The following is a 27,736-nucleotide window of genomic DNA, read 5'->3' as shown; positions in this document are numbered from 1 at the left end:
ATTATATAATATATATATATATATATATATATTAATTTAAGGAATCTTTTCTTTTATATATTTCTTAAAATGTTTTTGATAAAATCATTATTTTCATTAAATTTTATAATTCATTGTTCTATTTACAATTATTTATACCATATATATAATATTTTATCTTGTAAATATTAGTCAAACCCTATACAAATATGTATATTTATGATTAATAAAAATCATACTTTAATATATTCTTAAAAATCTTCAATTTTGTTTGATATTAAATATTAGATATTAGATAATTTAATATTGAATATTAGATATTAAAATTATAGATCATTTTTAATTTTTCAATTTAAATTTAATAATTATTATTTCAAATTTATCCATTTTTTATATTTAAGAATATAATAATTATTTAATAATATTAACATTCTTGTTAATAAAATAAAATCGGCATGGGATAGCAATTAAGATTCGTTATTGAATAAGATCATAAAAATCAACTCAGTTATAATCACAAATCAAATTTATGGTCATTAATCTTGTACAATTTTCGTTATATTATAAATATTCAGTTATACTTTTAAATACGGAATCCACCTTTTATATAAAATTAATTTTATATTAATCCATATTAATTAAATCTTGTCATATGTGTATATATATATATATTAAGTATATTTTGAGCATTTTTTGAAAAATATTGAAAAAAATGTATTATCTATTATAAATTTCTGATAAAGAGATCAATTTCATTTGTAATTATCCTATATTAATCTTATTATTTTATAATAAAATTCTATTTAAGGTATATCCATATATAAATATGTATTAATGTATGGAGTTTTTATGTGAAATATCTTTAATAATAAAAATATCTTTTATTATATACATTTTTTTTTAATCTAATCTTTAAAAAATTTAAAAAGTAACCAAATAAGTAGAGAAAAATTTTATCTTGCCAAGTTTTATTCCATCACCAAAAAAAAAATCTTCATATCCGCATTTTATGGAAATTTTCAAAAATTAAGATTAAATTTTTTATTCAAAGTTTTATGAAAATTATATAATTTTTATTTTACAAAATATTATTTATATAAATTATCCTAAAATCGTTGTACATGTTATTACAAAGGTTCATAGCCAAATCTTGATAGTGGCCATACATTATGGAAATTTACAAAAAATCAAGATGAAATTATTCCTTTTAAGTTTTATTAAGATTGTAGAATTTTTTAAACAATTTTATTTCTGAATTTTAATTATTTATAATGTTTTTAGAATGAAATAATTATAAGGAAATATATGGCAATGATTTTAAAATTGTAGAATTTTTAAAGTAACTAGACGCATACCCGGGCGATATACGGCGTATACAATTGCCATACATTATTTAGATAATAAATGTAAAAAAGAATTATAATCAAATCATATATAAAGTATCATAAAAATAATATTAAACTAAAATTTTCAATTCAACATAATTAATCCAAATTTTGAAAAACTTCTTTAAATACCACATTAGTGGTTGAATTGGTAGTTCTCCATATTTATCACAAATTAATATCTTCAATCATTTCCTATTTGTAACTCTGGAGACTGCAACATATAATTGTTCATAATTGAAAACTGATCTTTTAAGATAAAGTCTAACATGCGAAAGATATTGACCTCGGCTCTTATTAATAGTAATAGCATATGATACAACCAATGGATATTGTCTTCTTTTAAACTTAAAAGGCAACCTTGTGTCTGATGGAGTTAAAGTCATTCTTGGAATAAAAACTTTAAACTCAGCATTGATTCCTGAAATAACTTTTCCTTCGAAAACATGATTACCAAGCCCTGTAATGACCAATCTAGTCCCATTGCATAAACCTGAAGAATGATCAACATTTCTTAATAGCATAACGGGGACATCGACCCTCAATTTCAACTGATGATTAGGCACGCCAGAGTATTTTATAGCATTCAAAAATTCAGGTGCATGAAGATATCCTATAAGATCAATGTTCGAATCAGATTTACAAGTTGCATCAAAACTTAAATGTATATTTTCCTCAGTGCGATTAAGGGAACTCACGTATTCATTTATGGATTCAACAATGTCAAAAGTCGGAGTAAGTATGGCTCTTTCTTGCAAATATGATGGGTCATTAATATTCTCTGAGAAAGAAGGATACGTGCTATTTACAATAGATGCAACTAAATCTTCTGTATCCTTTATCAAAAAATCATCATGTATATCAATCATTGCATGACCATCATTTGGACTGCCAATTGTTCCATCTCCAATACTTGATATCCATCTGAAAAAGCCTTCAATTCATCATTATCAATGTTCGAGTCAATACTTTGAAGTCTCATATTTTTTTGTCAACTTCAAAACTTTACAATATTTCCACAAATATGATGAGTTTAAAGTTGCGACAACAATATCTTGCCTACTTCCTTTTGGGATAATCGGCAAAAATTGTCTGAAATCTCCTCCAAACACAACCATTTTACCTCCAAAAGGCTGCTCCAAGCTTAGTGGATTACTAAATCTTAAAATATCTCTCATAGTACTATCCAGCGCTTCAAAACAATATCTATTCATCATAGGTGCTTCATGCCAAGTGATAAGTTTGATTTTAACAATCAACTCAGCAAGCGGACTACCTTTGTTTAATGTTGCATGTTAAATCTTCATTTGGAGCAAGAGGTATAGCAAACCTTGAATGTGTTGTCCTACCTCCTGGTAGAGAAGAGATGCTATACCACTCGATGCTACAGTCAACACAATTTTTCCCTTTGGCCTCAATGCTCTTGATAAAGTTTTATAGATAAAAGTTTTCCCAGTAAACACTTTTTTATTTAGCTGTGAGATTTAATACAAACTTATTGTGGTCTTCAGCCAAAGCAATTCTATCATAACGTAGCTCATCTTGTATAAGCCTATTTTGGCAGCAAAAAACATCAATGGTGCTAGGGAAATGCATCATTGGAAAGTCACGAAGATTTTTCCATTGCTCTGTAAGATCTTCTCAATCTCTAGAAGAGTATAATTTTTTATCTCTTCGTCAATCAGATGCAAATCTATCAAGTGGAATAAATAAACAATCAAATTATACTAATCATTATTATTATGTAAATAAAAACATTAAAGAATATATAAAACCTTGATGATGCAGCATGCTACGTTGTTTGTAGAGTGTATCATCTGATAGATACCACCAACTTTGTTCCAAACAAATTCAGGCCTCCTTAATGAATCTAATAGCAACAAAGTTGGAAATAAATTTCTCAAATAATATGCAGATCCCCAATGGCTTGCTTCAGCTATACCATCGACATATTCTTTATCATCATCTAACGAACTAAGTGTATAGCAAGCATCTCTCAAATAATTATATTGAATGCCATTTATATTCATTATTTCTTAAAAATTTCTCGATCCCTGAACTATGTTAGTATTCTTAAATACTACATGTCACCATATCCGGGAGGCACAAAAAATATTCGTCCAATTGCAAATCCACACTTCCTTGGATGTCACTCCCTTTCCGAACTCTTTCATACAAATCTAGTAGGAAACTCTGCATAAGTCAGCTCTCTCGCTTCAACATATTTTTTATTTGCGTTCATCCAAGTTGAAAACATCGAATTGCTCATGGTATTTCAATTCATGATAGCATCAATCGAATCAATATCTAAAAATACTATGTTTTGCTCATTGGGAAGATGGAAATTCAATCGCTCAACTGGAGGGTCTCTATAATGAATATCAAAGTCAAAAAATTCTACAAGCTGCCTCGCATGGTGATATATACCTGCAATCATAGTAAATATTTATTTCATCCATGCGACCATGCACATTACTGTCATTAGTACTTCCATAAAAAGTTGCGATAACGCAATCATGTCCTTTATTGATATATTTAAAAGGATACTTAATAGACCTTGATCGTCCTTTATTGACATATTTAAAAAGATACTTAATAAACCTTGATTGGTTGCACCACTCAACATTCATATGAGCACTATACTTCAAAAATAAGTAACGGTTGTTTGGAACTACATATCTATTATCCAAGGCAATCCCATTCTTTTCAATTGTTCTTCTGTTGTCACTCCTTCTGTAAATTAGATACCCATCTTCATCAACTATAGTGCAATCAACATATTTTTTAGGAAAATGTTTTGTACATCTTCCATCCAACATACATGGAGAATTTTTTCTTGAGTTGCCGCATAGTCCATGAAAAAAAATAAAAATAAAAAAACCACATAGATCTATAGCACTAAATTTAGTATATAATTTTATAGAATCATTTTTTTTGTTTTTTGGCTTTTCTTTTTCATTTCTCTATTTCCTTAAACCCATCAGCAAAGCCAAAAGTAAACATTTGTAGGTCAAATTAAAATGCATTTTAATTCATTTAAACATTTGCAAAAATGTATTTTATATTCTAAATCTCATTATAATAATTATTTAAATAGCATAATAAAAATTGGTTATATATTATCATTAATAAATCAAACTTTTACATAATATTTTAGTATGAAGGCTGAATAAATAAGATAAAATTCCTTTGTTGTCTTTTGTACATTTTTTTTTTAAAAAAGACACACACACATTCAAAAACAAAGCAAAAAAAGAATTAAAAAAAAAGTTATGATTCTCTAATATATTATTTCACAAAGCAATTTTATCTTTTATTTCACAAAGGAATTTTATCTTTTATCTTTTGAATCATAATTTTGCTATTTCACAAATGTAATTGCTTTATGGCCTAAAAAAAAAAATCTACTACGGTATATATTAGGCCATATATATATATATGGCCTAATTGTATAGCCGGATTCTAACTTTTATATAATATTATATTGGCCATAAATATTATATGGCTATTGTAGTAAGATTTATATGGCCTAATATAAAACCAATATTTTATCACATATTATATATTTTTTTAATATTTATGTATTCAAAGATATTAAATTTGCTTTACAATATTTTTTTAAAAAAATGCGTCTTGATTTATAATTATGAAATAAATAAAATGTTTTGTATAAAAAATACTAAAAATATATATTTTTTTATAATCAAATAAAAAACAAAATATCTTTCTAAACATATCAATTAAAAAAAGTAAAAAAACTCCTTTTCACATATATTATCTCTTTCTAAGTATATATATATATATATATATATATATAGAAAACATAATATAATATATATAATAATTATCTAATAAGGAATTTCTAATTTTATAAAATCATGATTTATATTAAAATATTAATTTATCTTTTGAATTGTATTCTAATTTTAAAAATCAAATAAAAACTATAATTATATATATATATATATATATATATGTATGTATATGCTTCCAAGTTCCAATAGATTGGCATGAACAATTCCTTTTGGCTCTTATTGCCAAGCTTATATCAGTATAAGCAATAATCCTCAAAATCCATTCAACTTTTTGTTTTCAATTTTATATACAAGAAAGTAACCAATAAGAAAAAAAAAACATGACTTCCTCCAAATTCATAAACTATTCACTAATGTATTCCAATGATGCTGTTAGTGAAAAAAGAAAAAAAAAATATTGAATCTAGAACAACTCTCTCATTCATTATCCACCAAAAAAAAAAAAAAAAGGAAAAGAAAAGAAAAGAAAAGTCTATCTCATTCAAATTTCAAAGCTTATTGTGCCATTCCAAGAAAAAAATCATCATAAAAAACAAAAAAAAAAGGAAAAAAAATGCTATCACTTGTTCATGTATAGAAACCAGAATCTCAAATACACAATTTAGGGTACAAAAATCTTAAAAAACATAGAATGAAATACTTAAATCTCATCTACACCATGACTTCAAATCTATAAATCTAAATATCAAAGCCTAATATGGAATGATAAACCAAAAAAATAAAACTTACTACAATATACATTAGGCCATATATATATATATATATGCCCTAATATATATATGGTCGGATTCAAACTTTTATGTAATATTTTAGTATGAAGGCTGAATATATAAAATAAAATTCCTTTGTTCTCGTTTTTACATTTAAAAAAAAAAAACACACACACACACACACACACACATATTCAAAAACAAAACAAAACAATAATAATAATAATAAGAAAGGATTTTTGAAAAAATATTTTTATCTTTTTCTTATCCATCATCTTGAAAAAGTTGATAGATAAAGGTGAATCAATAAGTAAGGATTCTTCATCAGAAGCATATTCTAAGGATTCTTCATCAGAAGTATATTCTTCTTTTTGAAGAGTTATTACATCATATCTTGATTCAGAATTATAATTTCTTTCAAAAATCCATCGCATGGCTCATGTACATGCTTATGATTAACATGATCATGTTTAGGATCCATAAAAAAAAAATTGAAATTAAAGAATAAAAAAAAAAACAAAAAAAAAAAAACTTAAAGCCTAAAATAGAAATATGAGAGAAATAAAAACTAATTAAATATTGAATACTGAAATTTTAAAAAACCAATAGGTGTCACTTACTAATATATAGTCAAATATATTTAATTTATTTGGTAAATAAAATAAAATAAAATATTAAATAATAGTACATGCAAAGGAATATTATCTAAATCTTTAATTATATATATGTTGTACATGCACAAGCCTACATTTTTAATTATGGTTACACAAACCCATAAATATATATTTGGTCAAATTAAATATTTTATTTATTTTCAAATTATTTCAAAATTTAAACTATATGTAATTTTATCAATTGTTTGATAGTTATGGATATTTGTATAAACAAATTAATTATATATACGTTTGGTTATATCCATAAAAGATAAGCTAATGAATGATAAATAATAAATAATAATAAATAAAATAAAAATATTTCAAAACAATTACCATATTGAATTAAATTATATCAAAATTTAATTTTATATATATTTAGTTGTATTCATAAAAGGTAAGATAATGAATAATAAATAATAAATAATAAATAATAAATAAATAAATAAATGTGCTTTGGAGGGAATTTGGAAGAATGATGTGCTGACACGTGACACATACGATTACTCTTTTATATATTATATAGATTTTATTTTTGAATTTTAATTTTTTTTAATGTTTTTAAAGGGAATAGAATAAACGTGAGGATGACATGGCAAAAATTTTTGTTGATTTTTTTACTTTTATATATTACTAGTATTCATTCCTGTGCAATGCACGACATAATAATCATAATGGATAATTTTAAAAATAATCTATAATAATTAATTATATTTAAAAATTTTATTGTTAATAAATTTATTTTAATATTTTTCTTCTTCAATCTATATTAAAAGAGTTTATTGAGAACTATAAATTTAACCTCTATATATATTATTCTTCAATCATGGAATTCAAATTAAAAAAATATTTACTTATTTAATTTTTTCTTCTATGGAATTTTTTTATCTAATTTTTTCCATATATAAAATTTAAATTCAAATTCAAATGCATTTATATAATTTAATGTATTTAAATAATATTTTGTATTTATAAAATTCAAAATTCAAACTCAAATATATTTTTTAATTCCTTGTAAATAATTAATTTTCATATATTAAATATCATAACGTAATTTATTTATTTATTTATTTATTATTATTATTATTAATATTGTTATTTATTATTTATCCTATAAACATATTTTTACCTTATAAGATAAATTATTTATGGAATTTAAATTTCAAAATATTTATTTATTTAATATTTTCGATTTATAAAATTCAAATTCAAATATATTTATATAATATTTTTCATCTATAGAATTTAATTTCAAATTAAAATGTATTTTTTGATTCTTTGTAAATAATTATTTTTTCTATATTAAATCCTTATAATATAATTTAATTATATTTACTATTATTGTTATTATTATTATTATTATTATAACCTAATTAACAATATTTTGGATTTAAAAAGAGATATATATATACATACCATATATATACAGTTTCACTACAATATGTTTCGGCTTTTATATTATGATATAGATCAGTATTAAATTAAATATAACTAATGGTGTTTTATATATATATATATATATTATTTTAATATTACATATAATTTTATTATGACTTACATTTAATGTGCATTATAATATTCATTATAGTAAAATTATATATATAATATTATAACTATATATTTATTGTTTATTTAAAATTTATTTAAGAACAAAATTTGATTTTATATATATTTGGGTAAAACCATAAAAAGTAGAAAATTTTATTATAATAATAAAAATATATATTTTTGAATACAACTAATAAAGATAAAAAAATTTCATACTTTTAAATAGCTACTCCATTTTATATTAATTAATATTTTTATAAAAACATAAATAATAATTAAAAAAAAGATGATTTTTTATTGATAATTTTGAAGGAAATTTGAAATGATAATATGATGACACGTGACACATGACCCTTCTGCTTTTATATATTAAGTAGATATGTAGATGTTTACCAATTTAATTTTTTTCATCAATGGAAGTTTCCTATCTAATTTTTTTCAACTATGTAATCTAAATTAAAATTTAAATGTATTTATATAATTTAATTCAAATTTAAACATATCTAAATAATATTTTCCATCAACAAAATTTAAATTCAAATTCAAATGTATTTTTTAATTCCTTACAAATAATCAATTTCTATATATTAAATACTCATAATGTGATTTAATTATTTAATATTTAATTATTATTATTATTTATCTTATAAACACATTTTTACCTTACAAGGTAAATTATTTTTAGAATTCAAATTAAAAAATATTTACTTATTTAACTTTTTCCATCTATAAAATTCAAATTCAAATTTAAATTCATATGTATTTACATAATTTAATTCAAATTCAAATGTATTAGTATAATATTTTCCATCTTTGGAATTCATATTCAAATTCAAACGTATTTTTGATTCTTCACAAATAATTAATTTTCCTATATTAAATCCTTATAGTATAATTTTATCATATTTATTATTATTTTTATTATTATTATCTAATTAAAAATAATTTGGATTTAAAAAGAGGTGTATATATATACATACCATATATCTACAGTTTCAATATTAGATATGTCAGTTTTTATATTATGATACAAATCAGTATCAAATTATATATAACTTATGGTATGTTATATATATATATATATATATATTATTTAATATTACATATAATTTGATTATTATCTATATTTAATGTGCATGACAATATTCGTTGTAGTAAAATTATATATATATATATATATAAATATAATATTTTAAATATATAATTATTGTTTATTTAAAATTTATTTCAAAACAAATTTTGATTTTGTATATGGTTAAGTACAATCATAAAAGGTTAAAAAAATTTATACTTTTTCAATCAATCATTGAATATTAAGATAATAAAAATAGATATTTTTGAATATAACTAATGAAGGTAAAAAATTCATATTTTTAAATAACTGCTTTATTTAGTAATATTTTAATAGAATTATAAATAATAGAAAAAGAAATTTTTTTTATTGATTATTTTGGAGGGAATTTGGAATGATAATATGCTGATACGTGACACAAAACTCTTCTACTTTTATATATTATATAGATTATTAATATAAATTATTTGTAAAATATTATTTATATAAATTATGCTAAAACGGTTGTACATGTTATTTCAAAGGTTCATAGCTAAATCTTGATAATATTCATACATTATGGAAATTTTCGAAAAATCAAGATCAAATTATTCCTTTTAAGTTTTATTAAGATTGTGAAATTTTTTAAACAATTTTATTTCTGTATTTTAGTTATTTATAATACCTTTGGAAGGAAATAAAATGAATATAAGGAAATATATGGTAATCATTTTAAGATAGTAGAATTTTTAAGGTAATTTTATTTTTGAATTTTAATTTTTTTAATGTTTTTAAAGGGATCAGAATGAATATGAGGATGACACGTGGCAAATTTTTTTGCAGGTTCTTTTACTTTTATATATTATATAGATATATTTAAGCCATAATTTCGTTATAATATATATTGGGCCATATATAGATATATATATATATATATTAAACCATCTAATATTAGACCATATATATGTATAATTCTGTTATAATATATGTATATATATTAGACCATATATACGTATAATTGAGTTATAATATATATATGTATACTAATTAGGCCATAAATATATATTTCATAAATAAGAGAAAATAAAATATTTTATGCATTTTTAATTTATTTAAAAATTATTACCATATGTAATTTTATCAATTGTGTGATAGTTATGAATATTTATATCAAAAATTTATTTTATATATATTTGGTTATATCCATAAAATATAAGGTAATGAATAATAAATAATAAGTAATAATAAATAAAATAAAAATAAAAAATTTTTTTTTGAAAGGAATTTGAAAAAAAATGTATGCTTATACGTGGTGCATATACTTTTTCTTTTATATATTATATAGATATAAATAATATTTTTTTGGAAATAAATATTTCAAAAATTATATATAAAAATATCTATTGTTTTTAAATAGTGAATATTAGCTAGAATTGACATGTATCTAACTAATTTTTAAAATATCTTAAACAGTAAGTATTTTCTTTTTTTTCAATAAAACATTAAACACTTCAAATAAAAATAAAAGGTTGCCACTATTAATACTGCTACTATTAATAATAACAATAATATTATCAATCATTATTATAATAATAATAATAATAATAATAATAATAAGTAATATTCTGAAATAAAAAATAATAAATATTCCATAAATAAATTAGCAAACAAAGTGAATAATTGGTCATTTAATAATTTAATTAAGTTCTTTTATTTTAATTTTTGTAGTACCTACTATTCATGCTTAAAATTTCTAAGTGTGTCATAATATTATATAACAAATATAAATTTTCATTTATAGTTAAAGTTTCTTTAATCATTTTTTATTATAGTCTTATCAATTAACATCAAAGACACGAAAGAAATTATAAATGAATATATATTCTAAAGAAAGAAGCGCAAATAGAGGAAACTAACGCTAAATGCTAAAGCCTGGGAAAAAAAATATATATATATATATATTAAAAAACATAATTAATGCATTTAGAGTGACTATTAATTTAGTGTATTGGTCCCGAATTTTTTTTTTTTTTAATTAGAAAGGAAGATGGGTTATTTATTCAGGAGAACTCTGGATTTGAAAATGTATTGGTAGGAATTGAAACTACAAAATAGCATTCAAATAAATTGAAAAAAAAAAGCATTCAAATAAACTGAAAATAAATTAAAGAGAAAAGAAAAAGTTTATGTATATATATGTACTATTGATACGTTGCCAACTCTTTCATGCCTAATTAAACACCCTCTATATTATTTTTCTAGAATCGCTCTATATTATTTTTCTCTCCTTTTCTTTTATCCTTTAAACAAATTTTTTAAAATTTAAATTTGATTTTTCGCTGATTGTTTAATAAAACGTTACCTACTTTAATGAAACTTATAATTGTCTAGAAGTTTATTTTGATTATATTAAATAATGGAAGCTTATATGACAAGTACAGTAAATTGTCAAATTTCATTTACGTTTTCAAACTTAAATTAAATGATAATTGTTGTATAAAATAACAATAACGTTTGTTAATGTATTTAATTGCTAAGTATTTAGCACATTAAGATAGTAATTTGCCTCGTCGCTCTGGCACCCACCCTAGCCCCATTAAATCTGGATGCCAAGATGACACAGTGAATATAATCTGTGTGCTCTCTACATATATAATAAAAAAATATTTTTATACGTTATTATTATATTTTCTATTATTAATATGAAAAAGGAAATGATAATATTATTGAAATATTATTTTAAAAAATTAAAAATTTTAGAACATTAGAATTTTAAAAAATTTAAAGGGAAACGGGAGAAGAAATGGAGGTCCCTCCTGCCCCTCCCTTCTTAGTTGTACCTTAAACATTAAACCATAACACTTGTTAAAGCACTTCTAATGATTAATATGAATTATTTTTTAGACAGGATCAAAATTAAAATTGTTTAAATTTATATAATATAAATATATAACCAATCATAAAATTATTTTTGAAAAGTAATGTATACATAAATAATTTATAACTACTGATTAATTATATATTTTATGAATTTTTTTTTTGAAAAAGTTGACTTTTTAAGAAAATGTTGTTTTTAAAAAACTTTACAATGTCTAGCAAATAGACATTCAACTTAATAACATTTAAGCCACATCAATTTGATATTCATTTTAGATATTACCACTGAAGATCAATTTTTTTAAAACAATAATTACATTATTTACGTGGCATGCTTCTTTTCATAATTCACATTTTTAACGGAGATTCTCTTAGCATCCCTAATAATATACTAACTTTTGTTTTTTTTTTCTATGTTAGGTCTTTCTCCTATAAATTTTCTTAGAGTGTTAAAATTGTTTACACCTTTTATTTTATTTTATTTTTGATAAATTGGGACATTATATGCTTTTCAAACCTATAACTTTTTGCATTTTACCCACTATATTACAAAATCTCTCATATTGTGCGTGCACTATTATTTTCTTATCAGAACACCAATCATGTATTTTGATTAATAAATTTAGTGAAAACAAATATAGAATCGTGTAAGTTTGTTTACAAATTGTCTTATTCAATTTTATTTTATTTTGGACACTATGTATGCCTAATTTTAACAAATTTATTTGGAAAACTTGCCTTATCACTAAACTAATAGGAAAATATTAGTTCATGATACAATTTAAGGGATTTTGTGGTTTGGGAGACAAAATGCAATAACTTTTTTTTTTTCTTTCCCTTTTGTGTAGAAAGAAAAATGTTGTCTAATTGATGGATGCAAAATGTAACACCTGTACAGTAAGTATTATCATCAAGTAAGCATTATCAAATGAAGCTAGAGGGAACATATTAGAATTGATGAAATATATATTTTTTTGGTAAACGAAATTCGCGGATTCACTTTTAATAGATGAGGCACAATTCAATTAAGAGAAGGGAAAATTCTAGCTAGACCCCTTCAAGTTATGGGAAAATATGAAATAGGCCTTGAGGCTGTAAAATTTCAATCGTCACCTTTACGGAGTGATTCATCTGTTCAGATTTATTCTCTTTCCTACACGGCATATTGAAATGACATTAAGACCCTTATTTCATTAGTTGATGAAACTGTTAGGATTTAAAAATTAAGAAAATTTGAAAAAAGGTTAAAATAATGGTTAAAGACCATTTAAAATCACGAATAGTAGTTGAGGAGTTTCAATGACATCCCCTGGAAGATAAATTTTATACAAAAACTAATGCTCTCATACAGATAGACAGACATTGCCTATAAAACCAGCAACACTCTTTCAAAAACTATTAAATTTCAGCTTCTCTATATCTCACAAAACCTGCTCATCTCTAAAATCCCCTTCCCTTTATCAAAAGAGCTTTTTCTCCCAAACACACAAAACCTGCAAAACACATTTTAAATCCCCTAACTCAACAACATATGCAAAACACACTCCTCCAACCAAAACTCACAAAACCTGCATAGCCCATAACAAAATCACAGACACAAAACCTGCAAAACTTCTTCGAAAATGACATGACCTTCTCATTCTTTATACTTCACAAAAACTATACAATTGCAACTCGCAATAAAATCTCCACAACTCACAACAAAAGCATAGAAAATAACTTAAGAAACTGCTGATCATACATTCCATTATTGAAAATGCAAGCATCAAGTGGTAAAAGTGAAGTTAATAGAGGCATAACCAAATTTAAAAATAGAAGGTGCAATTGTGGCAAAAAGGCAAGGGTTAGAATTTCAGAATCAACCAAGAACCCCGTCAAAGCTTTACTTTATTTGCTTATAAAGGAAATGCAATTATTACTCTTTTTGGATACCGGATGAATAGGTGTTTAACATGGTTGATAATGCAAGTAGCAGCAGGTGGAGGCAAACACGATATAGTCAAGCAATTGAAAATCAGAGGCAAAATGATATTAAATCATTAACTGTAACAATCGAGAATTTAGAAAACATGCAAGGTGGATTGAAGAATATGATACTTATAAATATGTTATTTTTTGGCATATCAGTTGTTATAATCACACTATGTATCATGAATATGAAAATAAATTAAAGTTTAAATGAAAGAACAACTTCAACACACAATTAATATCTAAAGTATCTAAATATCCCATTAAACTCATTAGGTGCATAAATTGATTACATTTCCATCATTCATCCCCAAGGTGATAACTATTATATACAATTGTCATGTGTGCTGTGCCTCAAAAATAAATATGACATGGTCATATATGATGTACACATTCATATATAGCAAACACCTACTTACAATGTCATACGCACAAAAAAATAGATTATGACATTTCATGTTAAACCTAATCTCTCTAGTTAAAAATCATTGTGTAAAGGTCAATACCTCATTGCACTTAATAAACAATTTGCCACTCCAAAATGTCTAAGCAAATCGTATTCTTGAATGCAACAAAACATAATCTAACATAAGGTACTGATTAATTGTATGCACTTGATGACAAAATAATTGTGGCTCCCACTATCTTTGCTGAGAAGATGGCTTTGGAACATTTGAAGCCGATGTTGATGGATTGCCACTTTCATTATTCCCCTAAATGTAGGAATATTATAGTTAAAATATCAATTAATAGTTATTATTCAATTTAATGAAACTGAATAAACAAAATTAAAAGACTTATTAAATTACTTGCAAGGTTCTTTACTTTTTTACATTTGTAATAGAGTATGATCTCTTGTTGTGGCCAACGTTTTTGCATATTCCATATCTAAAGTTGAAAGATCTATTCTGTTTTAGAGATAGCTCATCATCTAACCTCCTCCTTATCATTTTTTACCTTCTAGGTCTCTTGCCATATGTTGGAGGCTGCAACCTTTCCACATCAACTTCTGGTCATAGTGTTTCATTCGGTATAGGATGAATCATACCACTATAATTCTTAAGATAAGCTACCTTGATCAAATTCTTGTCAACATATGCAGTAGACTTCATTCTCATATGGTTGATAGTTGTCATGTCATGCTTATATGGTATTTCAGTCATTTGCCAAGAACCACATCCACATTGGGTTCTGTTCAAGTGTATAATAAATACATTTGTCTCATCTAAAAGCTCATACTCATCATTACCAACCCAAATAACATTTAAATGTCTTCTTGACTTGTGATTCCTATTCATTTTAATTTGGACATTCGGTGGAAGATCTGTAGTCCACGACAATGCCTTCTTTTCTCATCTCCAGAACCTACCCATCATTTTTCTCCTAAAAAACTCAAGCAATTGTAGGATAGGTTTGCTTCTATACCCATTTATTTGATTGTTAAAAGATTCAGTCATATTGTTGGTCACATGATCTGTTTTAGCACTTTCATCAAAAGCATGTATGCTCCAATGACATGTAGACGCTTGCATAAGCCATTCATAAGCAGCTAGACTAACATTCTTCATGCCTTCCATGTTTTCTTCAAGTTCTTTGACATTCGGTGACCTTGCTGTTGCTCAGAACATCTTTCTTATCTCCATTTTAGGAAATTTACCTTTAAAATTGGCAAAAATATGCTTAGCACAAAATCTGTATTTATCATTTGGAAAAATCTCATTCAAAGCTACCAAAATCCCTTTTTGCCTATCAAACATAAAAGTAATTGTTCTAGTTTCATGCATCCTAATATACTCATTTAGTAAATTCAAAAACTCTCTCCAACTATCCAAGTTATCAAACCTCACAGATACATACTGCCATAGGAAATATACTGCTGTTGGCATCCAAGTATACATCAGTTAGCAACATACCACCAAATTGTTCTTTCAAATGGCATCCATCTAGACCAATGAATGGTCTACAACCCTTTAAGAATCTATCATTTCGTGTAGGAAAACTTAAGAAGAACCTCTGGAAAGTGGAGTTCTCAAACAAAGCATTCCTCCTAGTTATTACTTGAACCAATGTACCAGAGTTCTTAATCCTTAAAATATTTCCATACTTATGCAGCTTTGAGTAACTCTTACCATGGCCACCACCTAACCTAACCAGTGCCTTGTTTTTAGCCCTATACAACATTGAATTCTTAACCTCCACTCCATATCTTGACTTGACCTTTGCAAATATCTTAGCTACATCTATGTTAGGATTGTCCCCAAACTGTTGCTCAAATTTCAGAGAAATCCATTCAGCAGTAACCAATGGATTTATGGTCAATTTAGTACATGTATGTTCTTCATTATATATTTTAACTTAAAAATTTTGACTATCAGGTATTGGTGATGCACATATCCTCCATGGATATCCTTCTACAGCACAATGTACAGTAACTCTATCCTTTTCATTTTTAAGTCTTATATAATTAAATCCCTCTTCTATGGCATAATCTAACAAAACATTTCTATATTTGACCACATTATCAAAAATTAGTCCATTATAGAAGTAAGGTTTTCCATCTGGTCTAGGCACATAAACATTGCCTACCATCTGCCTAGACATTCTAGCAATTGGGTTCTCTCCTTCAAAATCACTTCCAACACTCCTATCGTCATCATTTAACTCATATACATCAGAATTATTATCAGGTTCACATTCGAATCCTCATCTACACTAGAGTCCCCATTTACGGTTTCAAATTCACTTCATCCAAACTGTTCTAAGGCATTAGATTCCTCAATAGTTTCCATATTAAATTGAGAAGGGCTTGGTTCAGTTTCAAATTGGGATTTAGAAGTGGCAACTGGTTCTGTTTGGGGTTCAGATTGATGTTGAGCTTTAGTTTCAACTTGGATAGAGGTGTCATTTGGGATTGGAATTTCATTAGATTGATGAATGCCATTTGTTGGGTCATTTTCTAGATCGTCATTAGGATCATACATGTCTAATGGCAAAAAGGCTACCTCCATTCTTATTCTCTCAACATATTTTTCTTTAAACTTTGCAAATAACTCCAATAAATCCACATCATTCTCTATAAATATACTATCCCCTGTAGTCCAAGGTAACTTAACTTTAACAGACATCTTCTGCCCTATAATGATTTTACAACCACAATTTAATACCTTAGAATGGATCTTGTTCAATTCCAAACATATCTGTTATAATCTCAAATAACATCTTGCTGCAAATAAGAAGAAATAAATAATAAAAAAAACAAATAAAACCCAATGTCTAACCACTATTTACCATTCAAAAACCACAAACTAAAGGTTCAAATACTACATATCAAGAATAGAACATCTACCATTCTAAAGTGACAATCCAAGAACATCTACCATTTATCAAAAAACTGTATAGGTGTGTGTGAGTCATTACCACATACATTTTTATTTGAAAGGCAATTGTTATTATGAGTTGTGGGAATTAACCCCCACTCTGTCAAAGCCTTGTTCATCTTTTCCTTTTGTTTTTGGAGAACTATCGAAAGCTTACCCAAATCAAAAGGAGGGAAAAAAAAAGCTCAACCTAAATGTACAGAAACAAAAATGACTAACTTCTTATTTGAAAGAGCCAACATTTTTTCAAGTGTTTCCCTTCTTAGCTACCCAAATCTACAAGAACCATAAACCCTAGACGAAATCAAAAAACAGAATAAAAAACCATATCAAAATATACACATTAATCAACAACATAAACTTACCAATGGTGGTTTGGGTTTCTTTCCTTCCTCTTTTCATTTGAGCTTTTAGGTTTTTTAAAGTATAATTTTAAGGATATGATGACGGGAATAATGGGTAGAGAACAACAATGGCATCAGTTTTGTAGGTAAAGACCGCACAATGTGTAAAGTACAACAATGGTGACAATTTTCTGGGTAATAAGCACGGTTCTATTTGATTTTTGATATGACTGAAATAGAAACTTCTTCAACATGATTTGCACATTGTCCAAACATTTTTCAATGTTATCTCAAGCATGAAACCCACATTTTTAATCTAAAATTACTTTATTATCCATTCTCAGTTAAATATAACGGCGAAAGCTTAACAACAAGGAAAGTAAATGTAATTATACTAAAATTAAGGATAACATTTGTATTTATAATAAACCTGAGAGAGTCTCAATGAAATTAATCCTTGAGAGAATTTGTAAGCCAAATAACAATGGAATCAACTATTCGTTACATAGAATTTGCCTTTAACTATTGGCTGAATAGGCAAAAGATTCATAATGAGACTATATACTTCTTAAATAGATAGATAAATGGCTGGGTGGGAAGCCATTTTTTATTCTTACATATGTTTAAACTTTAATATCATAATAAATTACTATTTATTTTAAAAATTTAAACTAGAAGAATGTATGTTTAGATCAAATTTTTTTGTGACTAGCAATTTGTAAAATGTTTTAGCCATGCTGCAGAAAGTACGGTAGAATGTGGAATAAAAAAAAAAAAAGTTAGAAGACAAAATTTTAGAAGCAATTATTGTGGAGCACAAATGAGGTGCCAACAAGCACGCGCCGTAATGATTACAAGTTTCCACTGGTACATAATAAAACAGGCCAGGAAATAAGCATGAAATTGAGCTAAGAAGAAAGTATGCATTAGTCTCTTTGGTAATCTGACATAGTGAGTATAATTCGCAGTGGAATTTAGATGGATTTCCCGAAATGCATAATTTTTCAAATATTGATAAAACCCATGTACTGCAAAAGCAGTATAAACCATAGAAAGCATTTTTGCCCAATAAGCATATTGCTTTATGCTTTTGTCACCCAACTTTTTTCCTTATTAGTACCATTGATGTCAAATTAATTCAAGATCAACAACATAGCAACTTTATTACCACCACCAACAACAACAACCAAAAAAAAAAAAAAAAAAAAAAAAAAAAAAAAAAAAAAGATAGCAACATGAATAAGAAAACAGGGGAAGACAATATGGCAGCATAACCTTTCTAAGCTGTTTCCACACCAAATGATCAAAAATTGCTATTTCATGAAGTAGACTTCAAAATTCAGTTACCCATTTGAGAAATTATATTTGGTACGAACTGAGGAAAAAAAAAAAAAAAAAGAAGAAGAAGGGATCGCAATCAGACAAAATGTCTGCTCCACAAATTCCTTCTTCACATGCCATTTCAAACTATATATAAATTGCACTTTTTATTTCGACAATTAAAAACATGTGTGGTAATACATATATTTTAAAAATATCTTATGAAAACTGAAATGCTAAAGTCATGTTTGATATACGTTAAATAATCCATATATATATATATATAGATAAATAGAAAGAAAAAAAATCTCCATTATACAAAAGTGGTAAGATTATCCAAATTTATGTTTAATATATATCAAATAATAATATATATTTATATTAAATAAATATTTTTAGATTTAAAATGATAAATATTACCTTTTTTGTTTAATATTTATGTTTGTAAAATTGTTTAGATATATGTGAAACATCTCTAAGACGTTTTCCAAGTTCATTTTTATTTTCAAATAATGTTTCCAACTTTTGTGGTCAATCCGTATACTTCAAAAATAGCCACCGAGTGGTTTTATAATTAGTTTTCAATTTGTAGAGCCTAAGGTTGTTTGGCATTGACGAAAGTGAACATCTTTATTTGTGTTTTCAAGAGAAAATTTTAAATAATTTGTAAATTAGATAAATTATTAAAAAAAAAAAAAAAGATTGTTGACATTGGATTACACCATTTGATGATACACGTTGTTTTATTAATCTGCAATCCATCTAATTTAACACACAGTCGAGCCATATCATTAGAAATTTCAACATCTTAGATCTGTTCATTTTAAAAATTAAACCAGTGGCAACAAACAAGCAATTTAATAAAAGTATAAATAAAATTCTATATTTCAAAAATAACCACTAGTTTTATTATTACTTTTCATATTTGGGATAAAAAAAACATTCAGCAATAGACAAACCTTAAAATTGTTTCCTATTAGATTACTCCATTTGCTACATTTTGCGATCCATCCAATTTAACAAACAGTGAAAACCATACCATTTAAAAGTTTATGCATTTATTTCTTTTTATCTTCGATCGGTTCGTTTAAAAACTTGATCCAAGAGCACAACATTAGTTTTGCATTGCATTAACCCATTACTTTTATTTTAAAATTTTTTAACGTTTTTTGTCTCACATAAATAATATCAACTTTTAAAAAATTGGAACAAACACTTATATAAAAAGTATAAATAAATAAAATTAAAAAAATTCAAATAAAAATATATTTAAAGACCACGTGCAACCCACGTGATCAAGGCTACTATATATGTATATGATCCATCAATCAACGTACAGAACCAACACCATTTTTATGTCCTCTCCATGGGTATCCCAATGTGCATGCTAAGTTTCACTAATATATATATATATATATATATGCATGTCAACTTGAAAATCTGCTCATTATTTTTAATTGCAACTCCGTTAGTGTAAAGAGATTAAAGAAAGAAAAAACAAAACATAAATATTAGTTTTTCCAGTCCCTCTTCAAATAATATCCTCCATTGAAATTCTTGCTTTTCATTTTCATGATATCTTTTCCCACCTTCAATTCTCACCTCTCTATGCCTCCTTCTCTCCTTTCCAATCACACCTCTTGTTCAACAATATTGCTTTCCACTCATTGTGAATCAAAATGAAAGTGGAAGAGAGGAAGATTAGCTAGGCGCAATTAACAATTTCAATCATAAGTTTCAACATGGCTTTCAACAATACCGTGTTTCTACTTCTTCTACTCCAAGGTTTCCCATGCTATTGCAAAGCATGCTTCAACCTGTACTGACCAAGTAATTTGCTTGGGGCTTTTTATGCTTTTGCATAATGATATGACTATTTCACCTGCTAAATAACTTTTATTATTTTTATTAAAAGAAAAAAAAAAATTCCAACTTTTTTAATTCTAAATTTTCTAGAGCTCATAAAGAGGATGAAAAATTGATGGGCATGCAGCAGATAAATTAGAGGGAAGGGTAAACCTAACAAAATTTGCAATATATACGAGCATATGCCATGGATTATTGTCCAGTCATAACAAGATTAAAAGGAAGAAATTTAGAAGTGAAGGTCATTTACATGGCAAAATAATCGGAATCAGAGTCATAGTAGTCGTCTTCGTCTTCTTCTTCTTCTTCTTCGTCGTCTTCATCTTCTTCATCATCCTCATCGTACAATATATTATCCTCAATCCAGAGTGGGCAATCACATGTTGCTTTCTTCTCTTTCCACTCGGCTCCACAGTTATAACAAAACTCATGCCCACATCTGCATAAACAACAAAATCAAAAAGAAGCAGCACTGTTAATGACAATGGAAACCCAATCTAGATCAATCAGACTTAATACTAAGTTACTGAAGGCAAGCCAGGTATCAACTACTATTAATTTGCAGTTTCAAAACAACAAAAGCAATGAAAGCACTACTATTAATGAAAAATTGAGAACCCAATCTAATTTACCGAAGGCAAGCCAGGTACCAACTGTTAATTTGCAGTCTGAAAATACTTTGTCAAAATAAACAAACTAATGAAGCCCTTCCTTCTATTTATAAACAATTTCAATTAAGGCATTTGAGTCCTTCAATGCTTTTGGCTTTTTCTTTATCACATATAAACATCGATACTATATAATGTCTATCTCAAGGATTCCTATGCAGCTATTTTGCTTGGAATGGGAAAGGATAGAAGATTTGAACCCAGGAGAGAGACTGCTTTATTTCCAACAAATATGGATTGATGACCTAAGTTCTTTTGTAAGTTGGTTTAAACTAATTTTAAAATTTTTGCTAACGAAAGATTACACAATGTTCAAAAGGCAAAAATCCATTTTCATACCAGCTGTAACTAGATTAGTTCAAATTAAAATTTAAAAAGAAAAAAAAAAAAAATCCCTGAGTCTTGACAAATACATCACCCCTTTTACAAGTTTGGACATTTAGACGATGTACAAATTGTAGTCAGGTGGATTAACATCTTTTAAACAAAACTTTCTTCCTCCACCACCCAAAAATAAATAAAAAAATAAAAAAATGGTATTATTGTTCAAATTTAAATTTTAAAAAAAATACCTGCACGTCATATGGAAGCAACCTTCAGCAAGTTCAATCATATGATTGCACTTCTTACACTGGCGCCACAGATTCTTTGATGCAAGAAATTTCAGCTTTGATTCTTCTGCAGGGGGATAAGGATTTAACCTTTTGTAGTCAACACAAGTCATGTTACGGTGCCAAGGAACCTTGCAATTGATGCAGAAGAGGTTATTACATTTCATGCATCTCCGAGCTCCTGATCGCTCAACATCAACTAAATGCTTCGTTGAATACTCCAAAAGTTCAGTTTTTGACATTAAAACTGAACACCTTGGATACGCACAATAAACTTTCTCTGTGACAGGAGTTGAAGCTTCCTTTATGCGTTGGCGCATGGTCTCCATAATTTTAGGTGTCAAAAATTTGCCACAACTGCCAACATCAAGGTCAGACTTACAATCTTCATGAGGGCATTTAGGCAATATCCCATGAAGCAACTTGACCTCCACATGTTGTTTCATACAAGAAAAGCAGTATCGATGCAAGCAGCCATCAACTGAAAAAATTTGACTAGCCTCAGTATCTTCAAAACAAATCACACAAGTCTCATTCAGACTCTTGCAACGGCTAGATTCTGCAGTCTTGTTGGTCTGAGACACTATTGCATCTCTTGCAAGTTTAAATGCAAACTTTATATCATTTCGTGGCACAAGCCTTGAATTGCAAGATGTAAATTGTCTTTGAAGATTCTTCACCTGATTGATGAGCACTGCAATCTTGCGCTGCTTTGCAGGCCATCTTTGGTTAACCTACAAGTATAAAATACGATGTCTACAAGTTCTTTCAAGGTTAAATTGGAAAAATAAAAAACAAATACTAATATAATAAATAGCATAAACTAAGATTTCAAAACACACAATTAATGAATAAAACTTGAATCACAATTGCCAAATCTTTTCCATAAATCCCAAACTCTACAACGCTGGAGGTAGATGAATCTAGGGCTAAATAAGAAAAATGTCATAGCGAGAGAGAGAGAGAGAGAGAGAGAGAGAGAGAGAGAGAGAGAGAGAGAGAGAGAGAATAGTGCTAAACATATATAACTAGGCAACTGGTGAAAACATAATCGATAAGACAAGTTCTTTAAAGGAATGTACTTCTCCAGAGTTTCAAATGGCTTATACCATGCACAGCCTCTGCATTTAGCAGTTCAGAGCAACTGAAACCTGAACCACTTTAGGAAAATGATTTAACAGCAAGAGTGGGGATGCACTTGGGTCAAGAAAGTAAAAATAAATAAATAAAAAAAAAAAAACAATTGCAGAGAGGGAAAATCAAGTGAGACGAGACAACGAAATGAATGAAAGAGGAAGGAAGATGAAGTAATTGCACGCAGAGCTAAAAACCTCGATTAAGATTTGCTTAAAGATTTTGATAGATTGACAGATTGACGAACATTTTCATACTCCATGATTCATAATTCTATGTTTTTTAATGATTTATCTTATTTGAAACTTATATGGACTTTATAGTACAATATTACAAATAAATTTCGCAGATGAAATAATTTCGAACCATGTTCTTTCATACATAGAGAGTTTTCATCTCAAAAGCGTGCATCTACTATCATCAAATTTTCCAATCCTCTTCCTGCTTCATATGTACTATTATCTCATTTCATTTTTTGAAAAATCCATTCCAGTCATCCACCAGTCTCACATTATGAATCATCTGTTTTATTAACAGCAGTTAATTACAATCCAAACAACACCCCAAATTGACAAAGACATTATTGAAAACCCAAAACAAAACGAAATCGAGCGATTCAATTCGCGGAAAATCCACCAATTCAGTTAGAATCAAGAATATAAATTTATAAAAAAAAGAAGAAGAAATGTTTTAGGAACAGAGAAAACTCACAAATTGGAAAATGGGATAGTAATCACAGTAAAAAACGAGCCGCTTCAACTCCAAAACGAGAGCAGCATTAAGCCCTTCGATCAGAGCCTTAGCCTCCGCACCAATCTTGTTCATCCCATTGACGATCAGAGGTTTCCTGACCTCGAATATCAAATTATCCCTGGAATCGCAAATCGCAACTCCAATCCCAGCCAGTTTGATCCTCTGATCCCCAACCTTTTCGTCGCTGATCAAGCCCTTGAAATAAAGCCTGTACTCGCATTCATTTCCAATAGCGGTGGAGCCACCAGATGAAGACGATGAGCCTTCACCACAAAAGGGCTTCTCAAAGTTATCACCCCAATCTCTCCAATCCTCCTCGGGAATCCTGAGTATCTCCCTAGCGAAGTTCTGGTCGTGAATCCGACGGCAGAGATCCTCCCTCATCTTCCGCATCTCGATCTCGCTCTGTTGCCGGTCCTTCAACTCCTGCTGAAGCCTGACGAGCTCTTCAGACTGGACGGTGGCGAATCCAACAGAGTGGCAAACGGTGTCGTTTTGAGGTTCCAGAGGGGCCGAAGAGGAGGGTTGGTGGGCGAGTGAGGCAGCGACAGCTTCTTGGAGCTGGAGTTTGAAGGCGAGATCGAGGTCGGACTCGAGGGTTTCAGCCGCCATTAGCTCGTTGCGTTGCTCGGAGACCAAGGAGTGAAGGTCGTCGTCGTCTTCGCCGTCGTCGCGGACTTGTGGGCGTCTAGTAGTGGTGGTGGTGGGCCTCCTCGTGGCCATCTTCGAGAGAAAAATTTTGGAGATAAAAAGAAAGAAGTAAATTTGTTTTGGGAAAAAACTCGGAAAGGTGGGGTGGAGGGTTTTGCTGTGGTTTTATTCCATGGAGACGGAATCATCGAAGCTTAGGATGGACGATTGGATTTTTGGATTTTGTGGGAAATAATAAATGTTATGAATGTTTTGTGTAAACCTCTTTTGGAATTAGGTATAAAACTGTAGGTTTATTTTATATATTTATAATAACAACGTTGCCAGCGGAATTTATTTTATTTTATTTTATTTGTTTGTTTTTTTGAATAGAAAACGTGTTAGTAAACTCACCCCAAAAAAAGAAATAATAATAATAAAAAATAAAAAAGTGTTGGTGGTCTTTGGCGTAATTAATTTTATTTTTAAATTTAAATTTGAATTTTATAGATATTAATCTAGGAGCATATTTGACTTCGCGAATAACTACATAAATAAAATAATTATTCTAACTATTTTATAGATTAATTTTTAATGTATTTGATAGGTTTTTAAATTTGAAAGCATTCATTTGAGGGAATAATTATTTTTTAAAAAACCTTTAAAATTATTACTTTTACATTCTAACTTAGTTAAATTTGAAAAATATATTTATCATATTTTGATAAATTTATATTTAGATGGATTATAATACAGTAAAAATATATAAATAAATATAAAAATATTTTTTTATTAATTTTTATTAAATTTGAAAATTTTTAAAATTAAAAATATTTTTAAATGGCTAAGTTTGATTCTTATTTATTATTTTTATTAATCATATAAATATGAATGTTTATTTCTTTTTAATTTTTTTATTTTCATAAATAACTATTTCTTTTTTTTTTTTTTGGGGGGGGAGTTTTTGGAACTAATGATCTGTAATTTAACATATTTGTACTTTAGCTGTATAATATCAAATTAAACCACAAATATCTTTAAAATTTTGTAAATGGTTTACAATTTTCGCATAGCAACATGTTAACTTTTAAGTTACATTAATCATAATAAAACTTTTATTCTAAGATAAGTGGAGTCTCTGGCTTGGATTTGTCCGAGACATACTACTTCATTTTTATGGGCATAAATCACGAAAATGCCTGTTTGCTTTATTTGTCAAGCTTGGAGAAACAAAATCTCTTTATTAATGCTTTAGCAATAATAGCTAACAAGAAAACAAACAAAAATTTCTCTTCATTTCTAAAAAATTAGAAGAACTCAATTTAAGTTTGCCAAATGCGGACATGTCAACAAAATTAGATTTAATGGTTAGAATTATGTCATGTCATTATTATTAAACAAGAACATTTTTATTAATCATTAATTAATATTAATTTCTTTTTATGGTTTAACTTAAAATAAAATAACCAAATAAAATTAAAGTGCTAAGTGATCACTTAAAAAGAAAAATTGTAAATATTAGTAACTAATTGCTTTTTGATTATTTAAGTTTAAATTTTACAAACTCTTTTCATGTTATAAGAAACATATATCCTTATATAAAAATATAAATATACATAATATACCGCATATGATTTAGGGTTAATATCATATGGACCCTCTATGTTTTTATCCCTATTTAAAAATTACTTTATGATTTAAAACAATTCAAAATTACCTCTTACGCAATGCAATTAACTTCCCTTAAAAAAAAAAAATTATCTTTCCTATATGGCATCATGAAATGAATTAAATACCTTGCAATTGGAAATAATTTAATAATTATTTATATATTTAATAACATATACACACTTAATTTTATTACATTACTATTCTCATATTTTATTAGATATTTTTGTTATATTTCTTTTGTTTTATTATTTATATAGATAAATTTAGATAGATAAAATTCGATAAATAACTAAATATGTCAATTAATTTTATTATTTTACCATACAAAATTAATTCTCTTAATTTACCGTAACAATATTTGATTAAATATTTTGCATAATTATTTTTTATTATTTTACCATAACAATATTTGATTAAATATTTTGCATAAATATTTTTTTTACTTTCTTTTATGTATCTAGACATTTATAAATTTTAAATTTGATTTGTACAGCTTTTTATTTTTCAAACCATTTTTTTATATTACCCAAAAAAACTGTTTTTATTTTTATTTTTATTGATTTACGACTAAAATCTATTACATACAAAATATCATATGAAAATTGCATTTAAAAAAAAAAACGAAGAAGAAAAAAGCAGATGAGCTTGGATGCAAAATCCACCTTTATCCCATTGGAAATAACAAAAAATAAATAAATAAAAACCAATAGCTGAGTAGATTTGGCCAAGGGAAATCTCATACAAGATACAAAAATAAATTTTATTTTGTTGCTGATCTCGCAATGTGGGGTTTAGAACTTTTTTTTTTTTTTTGGCTATACCCCCAGATACCTCTTGCCCCCTAGTAGACTTGAATCCAGCGTAGTAAGCGTAGGTGGTGGTGCTTGTACCAACTGAACTATCACACTCGTCTGTGGGGTGTAGAACTTATTGGTGAAGTTTTAGATGTGAGTAGTGAGTGGTCTTGTTTTTCTTGGTTGATAAGTGAGCCACTCCTTCCATTACAGCCACTTCTTGCAAGAAAGACATATCATTTTTGCAACAAAGATATGATTATTCCATAGATTTAATTTTTTATGCATTTAACATGTTTTTAAATTCGGGAACTTTTGTTATCCTTGCATTCTAAGTTAGGTGAACTTAAAACTTATACTTATCATATTTTAATAAATTTAGATTTATATAGATTATGATACAGTAAAAACACATAAATAAATATAAAAAATAAACTTTTGATTAATTTTTTTTTATCAAATTTAAAAAAATTTAGAACCAATTTTTTTTTTTTTAAAACGCTAAACTTGATTCTTATTCATTATTTTTACTGAATATATAACTAAGAATATCTATTTATTATTTTTGCTAAATATTAGTGT

General features: G+C 26.7%; 2 protein-coding genes across 2 annotated transcripts; both read right to left on the bottom strand.

Annotated features, from left to right (window-relative positions):
- Window positions 1-1,552: 1,552 nt before the first annotated feature.
- LOC132799679 (uncharacterized) lies at window positions 1,553-2,482 on the bottom strand. Its single transcript, XM_060812120.1, has 2 exons — window positions 2,424-2,482; window positions 1,553-2,288 (listed from the first exon to the last, which is right to left on the bottom strand). The coding sequence occupies exons 1-2, from the start codon at window positions 2,480-2,482 to the stop codon at window positions 1,553-1,555; spliced, it is 795 nt and encodes a 264-aa protein (XP_060668103.1).
- Window positions 2,483-21,041: 18,559 nt separating this feature from the next.
- On the bottom strand, window positions 21,042-24,975 carry LOC107411329 (E3 ubiquitin-protein ligase RSL1). Its single transcript, XM_016018895.4, has 3 exons — window positions 24,018-24,975; window positions 22,134-22,906; window positions 21,042-21,332 (listed from the first exon to the last, which is right to left on the bottom strand). Exons 1-3 carry the CDS (start codon window positions 24,780-24,782, stop codon window positions 21,140-21,142), a joined length of 1,731 nt encoding a protein of 576 aa, XP_015874381.3. The 5' UTR covers window positions 24,783-24,975; the 3' UTR covers window positions 21,042-21,139.
- Window positions 24,976-27,736: the final 2,761 nt, after the last annotated feature.

This window comes from Ziziphus jujuba, chromosome 10 (assembly GCF_031755915.1).
Source record: "Ziziphus jujuba cultivar Dongzao chromosome 10, ASM3175591v1".
Lineage (NCBI taxonomy): Eukaryota > Viridiplantae > Streptophyta > Magnoliopsida > Rosales > Rhamnaceae > Ziziphus > Ziziphus jujuba.
The sequence above is the reverse complement of the archived record's forward strand: the minus strand, read 5'-3'. Positions and strand labels throughout refer to the sequence as shown.